Raw genomic sequence first — 8,049 nt, 5'->3', positions numbered from 1 at the left:
TGGTGCTACTTTTAACACCTCCACTTTATAGAGGAGCACTGTCAGGATTCTGATGGACTCCAACCTCCGCTGGGAGGTTCCACCTTCCCAGCCCTTTTAGGGTTATCTCCTTACACATTTTAATGTTGCTGTACCTCCACTTTATCGAGGAGCACTGTTAGGAGACTGATGGACTCCAACCTGGGAGGTGTCAGGATTCTGATGGACTCCAACCTCCGCTCCAGCCCTTTCAGGATTAACATCCCAACACATTTTGATGTTGCTGTACTTCCACTTTATTCAGGAGCACAGTCAGAATCCTAATGGACTGCAACCTCCACTGGGAGGTTCCCGCTCCCCAGCCCTTTTAGGGTAAACACCTCACACATTTTGATGTTGCTGTACCTCCACTTTGTCCAAGAGCACCGTCAGGAGTCTGATGGACTCCAACCTCCGCTGGGCCAGGACCAGCTTCCTCTCCTCCATCTGGATCTTTCGCTGGAGACGGCGCTCCTCCCTCCGCTTCCTCCTCCTCTCCTCTCGTTCAATCTGTCTGTTCTTCTTCATCACAATCTTCATCTCCCTCTGCACCTGCCTCTGTCTTTCTTCCTCCGCTTTCTTTTTCCTGCACAGAAGATATCAGCAAAGTATTGCAAACACTGATATTCTCACAAACAGATATTTTTTCAGAAATGGCTAACGATCTGACATTCTTATGACTTGTTATTTTCATGTTTGTGGCCTCCTCAATAGCATAATAATGATTTTTGCTTCCGTTAGTGTCATTTTTTTTTTTTTTTTGCATCGGCACTTTTGTAATCGACATTTTATTCTCAAATTTGCAAAAATAGAACTGCCATGAAAGTTTTGTCGTGTACAGTAGCCAATATGGAAGAGACTTTATACTAGATCACCTTGTATCATTAGGCAATTATGGATAATTAGGGATTTATGACACTTGTGACACTTTTTGTAATACAGTATCCTACCAGTGTTTTGGGCAAAGATTTTGATCCAGTGAATCTGTATTGAAACTTGATCCATGTGGCATTGTACAAGTTGATTGCTTTTGCATTGAATCATTGACATGTGTCCAACATTGTCAATGCATTACACCGTTTTTCTCAATATGGTTGTCAGCTTTCAATGGATGCTTTGTAAGATATCTGAAAATCAGTCAAGAACTCAAATGCAAGGATGCCACCTTTTTAAGCAGCATTACACCACTCGGAGGGCTGAAAAGACATATTTTTGGTGGAAAATAGCATTTTTAACCTCCCCAGCAATAGACAGGTGTAGTAGTGTAATACAATTTGTATAAAACAGCATTTTCTATGAAACCTGCAATATTCATGCTAAAACAGAACAAAATGCTTTACAAAATAACAGAACTTTGGCATCTCTACAAATAGCATCAGGCCACTATCATATACAAGATTCCACTTCTTTTTAAATTAACAACATTTTACACATTTCAAACTATAACAGCCATAGATGTGTTGCTTGTTTAAGAAGAATGACCTATCCTAACAGTGTATCCTTTGGCTCGCTTAGTGACAGAGCTTAGCATATTTTTGAAATATTATGATCACTGGGTCACATAGGTCACATACAATTTTCAAATTTTCCATGGAGTTTACTTAAAAATTCAGGAGCATTTTTGTAAATTCTCAAAAGCAAATATAAGTCACAGACTTCAGTCGAGGCCAAAGAATATTCAAGCACTCTTTCACAGTTTGTTTGAATCTTACATGTATAAACCCTATTTAGGGGTTGGCATTTACTGTATATGCCGAATATTTCGTGAGGTTGTCATTATTTTTGCGAATTTTGCAAGTCAGGTGCTATTCGCGAATTCAAAGACACAAAAAAATATTGACTCTGATCCCAATAAGAATGTGCACGTATACATTTCTCTGTTCAGGACTGTACTCAACGATCTCGAATTTAACCACTTTCGAAATTGTTGGGAAGTCCCTATTTGCTTTAAACTAAGAACTAGATGCTGGTTGAACATTCGTTTTATCAGTCAGTGGAAATTACCTTTGCTTGATAAGACTTTCGCTTGCTGGATCTGCAGGCTTCTCCAGATCGAGCACTGTGAGAAGGACTTCCCACGAGCCGATGTAGCTGGCGCACGTTGATCTGAGAGAATGGGATCGTATATTGAGGAAAGTGAGTATTCCCCCAGGTCTCGGTTGAAGGTTTTCCCTTGTTGTTTGCGAATGTGAATGGCTTCCCTTATCCCTCTCAGATCGGCGTGCGTCATCTACGTTGGCTAGTGGGAAGTCTTTCTCACAGCGCTCGATCTGAAGAAGCCTGCAGATCAAGCAGGTGGAAGTCTTATCAAGCAAAGGTAATTTCCACTGATTGTGACAGAACGAACATTCAACCAGTTGATTTTCCAATCAGATGAATCTTTTCAGCGAGAACTAGACACTGTAAATGTTAAATGAAATACTGAACCTCTCTTCTTCCTTCTTTCTCTCCTCTTCCTCTTTTTCCTTCCTTTTCTGTTCTTCTCTCTGTCTCTCGAGTTCCATCAGCTTGTCTCGCTCCTTTTTTCTCTTCTTGATGACCTTTGCACTGAGGTGCCGCGTCTTGTCAAAGTCGACCTGAAACAAGCAGAGCACAACATAAACTGTGCACTTGTGCATTCTAACAGCTACAAACAACTGAAATGATTGGTCGTAATCAAGAAATGAAAATAACTTGATCGCAGAAGTCATTCCTGCATATCTATTCTGAAGGTGGATATGAGCAAAATCAAATCCCTAGCAAAGAACAGTAGGACAAATTGTTTTACTGCCATGGAAGACTTTCATGTGCCATACATTCACTTGGGTAATTTGGGTAGGAACTACTAAGATTCTAAATATCTTTACTATATACATTGTACCCTGGGAATGTCAATAATAAAAAGTGAAAAAGTGAAAAGTAAGTCTATTTATCCATTTCTCCATTCAACTATGATTCAATACATTCAAAACAAACACAAAGGGATAACGTAAGCTCATCCACTCCACTCCTAGCCCACATCAACAATTACCTCTGATAATTTCTGAACAAGTAATCCCAGACCATCCGGCACTTTTAACATGTATGTAAAACAATATATTCGTATTTGATTACATGAAATATAGGTTGGCATACAAGGTTAGTTTTGATAGACAAATGACACATATTATTGACTACATAACCAGGGCATTGTAGAACACATTTTCCACATTTTTATGAAAGTGCAACTGAGGGATTGTTTCATACACTAAAAGACCAATGCCTTTACTTATTCACTTCCTAAACAGTGAGGTTTGCTCGTCCCGTGCAAACTACAATGTAGGTATGTAAGCTTGCAGTGCTCTGCTAACCATACCTTGATCTCCGCAGTGTATGCCTTCCCATCCTGCCCGATCCGCATCAGTTTCATTCCTTTCAATGTGTCCATCGCCTTCACAAATCCTATGTACTCCACGAACTGCACATACACGTTGAACGTCAGGTTGTTGCCAAGCGACGAGATTTTGCCAAAGTTTCCACCTGTCACCTGGCTCTCGTGGCGGTACGGGTCAAGCACGGGGATGTCAATGTTCCTGAGTTGGCCGCATGTCCCGAACACGTTCCGCACGACGATCTCGCTGGGTCTGTCTGGCTCGACATCGATGGAGAACCACCTGACTGGAAGGTTTTCTATGTGAATCGTGTCTGGCCTCTCACCGGGATGCTGCTCATTCATGTTCTTGGCATCGCGAAAGAACGCATCCCAGTCGTGCCTGGCCGGAAAGGGGATCTTGGTTTCAGCAGCGCGCACCTTCATGATCTCCGTGAAGCCACTGAGCTTGATATTCTTGTTGTCCAGCCGTGTGATCATGACCTTGATGATGGAGCGGGCCTCCAGCTCCGCCTCGAAGCGGATGAACTCGAGGGAGCTTTTGGTGACACGGAGAACGAGGAAAGTATCCGGCTTGGCCATCTTCTTCAACTTCTCCATCACCTCCCAGTTACTGATGGACTTCCCTGGATTGTACATGAGAAGCAGCAAATTCATTCTTTATGTGAACTCTATAGCATCACTGCATAGAATGGATCGTGTGAAAACCTGCTGGACAAGCACACGTGGGTCAAAGGATTTAATGTGTACATGCAAAAATGTACATATACAGTGGTGCGATTTGGGTGTCTGGAACTTGAGATATCTACAAGATGTACATGGAAACGAAAGTATATTGGTGCCTAATTAGCTGTGCATAAATTATCTACCAGAAATACACTTTCCGAGAGATTCAACATCACTTTACTGACTTTCCATCAAGTGAACAAAACAATAGGAAGTTTCTGTCATTGTGCTCGGGACAAATTTTTCTTATACTGCTTTCGGATATAGTATAAGCTTTGACATACAAGTATGTTTTATCAATACAAACTTTTTTCTTTGGGGGGGATTGCAAAGTGCCTTTGGTGACTTTATTCATTACTGACACAAATATAACTCACATGAATACAGCATAATAATTACATGAATATAATCATAAACATATTACACTGTACATATTGTTTGGCTTGTACAAAGGCAGATCATTGTTTTGTCATTGATCATGTTTGTTAGGAGCATTTGAGTTACCAAGAGATTTATTTGCTTGAATGTTGACAAGAGCGACTATATGAGATGAGTTTAAATGCATTTTTACCACACCCATAAAAGATGTATAACCTGTATAAACAGAACATGAAGCAATTTATTACGACCATGAAATGAATAAAAAAACTTGACTTCTGACCTGGCACTTTCAGCTGAGGCAGAGTGACCGAGATGTTAATCTTGGCGATGGGTTTGAGGTACAGGTTCTTGGCTTCGTAGAGCTCAATGGCTTCCGTTGAGTTATTGCATAGCTGGCATCCAATGGTAGCCATGGTGATTTGGGATGATCAGTCAACAGTACCAAGCACAAATTACCATTTTTCTGTATTTCAATAAGAGCGAAATTGCAGACTATGTTGATGTAAGACATTCAACATAAATGGAATAAATGAATGAGATATACAGGTACATACAATGTAAGTGAGTGTGTAATGTATAGTAACAAAATTGGGTTTGCCCCAAGTCGATGCTCAACAGAGGGCGTTTGATACACACCCTTAGATGTGCCTCATGTACACAAGTTCATTTATTACACAAGTTACCCAACTCAAGTTCATCTGCTCAAGTGCATGCACCTCCAGCCTTTGTCTGAATGCACTGAGGCATGTCCACTGGACATTGGCTGTTAGTGATGACCAGGCCCCGAGGGGATATATAAGGGGGTGTATGCGCTGAGAAGGGGCAGTGTGGAGAGAGTTAGCAGATATAGTGCAGATAGAGATAGAGATACAGAGAGATACAGTGCAGTTCTTGCGATGCAGTCTCTTTATAGTTTTTAGTTGTCCATTTAAAGTTCAGTTATTTCAGCAAGTGTTTTAGCTGTACAACCAGTTTAACTCTTAATGTGCCATGGTCGCCGAACGGCGACCTTAGTCCTGACGTGCCATGGTCGCCGATTGGCGACTAAAAAAGCGAGAAAAACATTGGTCATTTAAGTTGTTGTGGTACCATCATATATGTTACATCAAGAAACTGCCACTGATATGTACTGGTAGCTGATTAGCATAGCCATCATTTCCACTAAAAATATGAGTATACTTACATAGGAAAATTTTGAGTAAATATGTGTTTTTTCAGCTAGATGTATTTTTTTCGCGTCGGGAAAATCCGCAGAGAGCGCACCCTCTGCGAGCTGTGTATAGATCAGAATTCTCATTGATAAACCACGCGTGTGTATGCTACTGAATGCGCGTGTTGTCTATGCATTTCCACTCGCATTGTTCTGCTTGGGTGCTCTCCTGCGGGAGCAGCTTTCACTTTGTCCCTCAAAGAGGGTCAAGCTTTCCTTCGGCGGTCAAGTCTTTCATCCTTTTGTCTTGGTGAACTTCACTAATCGTCCTCATGCTAGCATATACGAAGGAAGAACACGCTTTTGTTCTTGTCTATGCACATGTACAGCGGACAGAAAGTAGACCTGTAAACAAAGGTCTGCCGATTTCAATAGAGTACGCCCGCCAGCAGTCCACATAGACAAAAGAAGGATTAGTAGGTGCTTCCTTCTCAAGTGGACAAAAGACACTATTCCAGGACCCGGGATTTACTTTAGTTTCAAATACAAGATCTGGGACTATTCAAAGGACTCAGATTTGTGAATGAGTTATTGAGGAAGAAAAAGAAATTGAAAAGACAAATTGAACTGCCAATATCTTTGGAATTATACAACTCTAGGAGACAAATTTTTTATCATTTGAAAGAGGAAATGTAGCTCTAAAACTTTCTCGCAGAGTCAAGGGAGCATTCTATTGAAGAAAAATCACGACTGACTCTTTCTTCACATACTACACAAAAATTTATATTTATCTTTTAATGATATCGATTATTTCTGCAATATTTCAGGTTCAGATAGATATTACAGCAGACTGACTACATGATACGAAAGACCAATTATTTCTTGATATTTGTTGTGAAGAACTCAATTCAAAACATTCAATAGTTTCAAAGATATGGCAGTTTTAAATTACATTGTCAATCCAGTTCGCAAACTTTTTGGCGTTAGGTAAAAACGTCTGGCACGTTATGGGTTTTGGGTCTGGCACATTAAGAGTTAAGTGTGAAACGACATGAGTCTGTGTCATATTACTATATTAGTGATCCATCGGGGAGTTGTCAGAGTGTTGTAAACTACCTTCGTCAGGACGGAGTTGACTTGTTCTTCGTGAATAAAAGCATTTTGAATGGTATGTATCCTCTTGGATAAATTGCATTTTTGTACCATTGTACATCGTATGCACTAGTTTGTGATGATGTTGTCATGCTCGTGTGTGTAGTGTGAAGTGTGATGCCTGCTCATTTCAACCGACCACCCTGACAATACGTATAAAGGGCACTTAAATGATTTTTTCGACAGGCCCGTTTTTCTTTTTCTAGCCGTCATTTTTCCCCAATAATATTTGAATATATTTTGAATCTTCGATATTACTTTTGATGGACTGTTTGATGAATTTGAATTGATTTTCATTAGGAAACTTTTCATCGTAATTGAAATAAATTAGACGAGTCGGTTTGTTTTTTCGCATTCATTTCTCGTTTCTGCATCAACTCGTACGGTCGTAGCGGGCGAAAAATGTTTATGTCATGTGTATGTAGTGTAACGTGTGTGCACGATCGTACAAGCGGCGGTGACAATTTTGCGGTCAAAATCGTCAAATTTATTACGGAAGGATACTCTACAACTAACAACGAGTCAGCAAAGGTAGGCCTAGTTATATGTAAATTAGTCACACGGTACCTTAGTCGATTTTGCTAAATTTCGGTCATTTAGTTCTAGGGAATACTTAGACTAGATCTAGACTAGGATCTAGTTGTTTTCGCCACATTTTACTCGGTAGCGTAGCCCAGTGCAAGTGGAGAATCGAACACCGTTGCGCGTAGACCCATGCGTACATTTTCTTTCTGTACGCGCAATTCCATTATAATGCGCGGTCGGTCGATATGGACCCGGTCGGTGTGTTGCACACCTAACCATACTCGCACTACTACGCGAAAATGTCAACTTTTGCCCTGTACATTGCATTGCCATTGGTACGGTCAATCCTAATAGCTAATCAAGACAAAGTGGTCAAAACTAGTCAAAATCTCACTTAGTCGTGAAATTTGGCCATTCATTAAAAAAGGATGTGAATATCAGCTTGAACTTTAAACATACTCACACCAACCATCACTTTTTCGCCGAAGTTCAGGCTATTGAAATGGGTTTACAAGGGGCTGCCATATTTGTCCTTCCTCAAGCTTAGTTATGCATGAATGTCTATTTATAAAGTAAAGTCAACTTATTTTCCGAGCAAAGACATAATATTTCTTTGCAATACTATCATAATACTTTATTGACTGATGCACATTTTTAAGGTGAGATAACTTTTTGTTTTGTGTAGTCATCACAGGCACTGATCTCTGCGCAACAACAGGGCACTGCGAAGAAGTACATTACACACATT

The 8,049-nt window shown here is 40.4% G+C and overlaps 1 protein-coding gene across 1 annotated transcript; it reads right to left on the bottom strand.

Annotated features, from left to right (window-relative positions):
* Positions 1-360: 360 nt before the first annotated feature.
* LOC139713882 (A-kinase anchor protein 17A-like) lies at positions 361-7,833 on the bottom strand. Its single transcript, XM_071625584.1, has 5 exons — positions 7,765-7,833; positions 4,755-4,937; positions 3,353-3,993; positions 2,446-2,594; positions 361-604 (listed from the first exon to the last, which is right to left on the bottom strand). The coding sequence occupies exons 2-5, from the start codon at positions 4,885-4,887 to the stop codon at positions 361-363; spliced, it is 1,167 nt and encodes a 388-aa protein (XP_071481685.1). The 5' UTR covers positions 4,888-4,937; positions 7,765-7,833.
* Between the last annotated feature and the right edge of the window lie 216 nt (positions 7,834-8,049).

The sequence above is a fragment of the Diadema antillarum genome, unplaced genomic scaffold, assembly GCF_040938485.1.
Source record: "Diadema antillarum isolate AM-2024a unplaced genomic scaffold, OU_Dant_1.0 seq00002086_RagTag, whole genome shotgun sequence".
Taxonomy (NCBI): domain Eukaryota; kingdom Metazoa; phylum Echinodermata; class Echinoidea; order Diadematoida; family Diadematidae; genus Diadema; species Diadema antillarum.
This window is presented reverse-complemented; position numbering and strand designations above follow the sequence as displayed.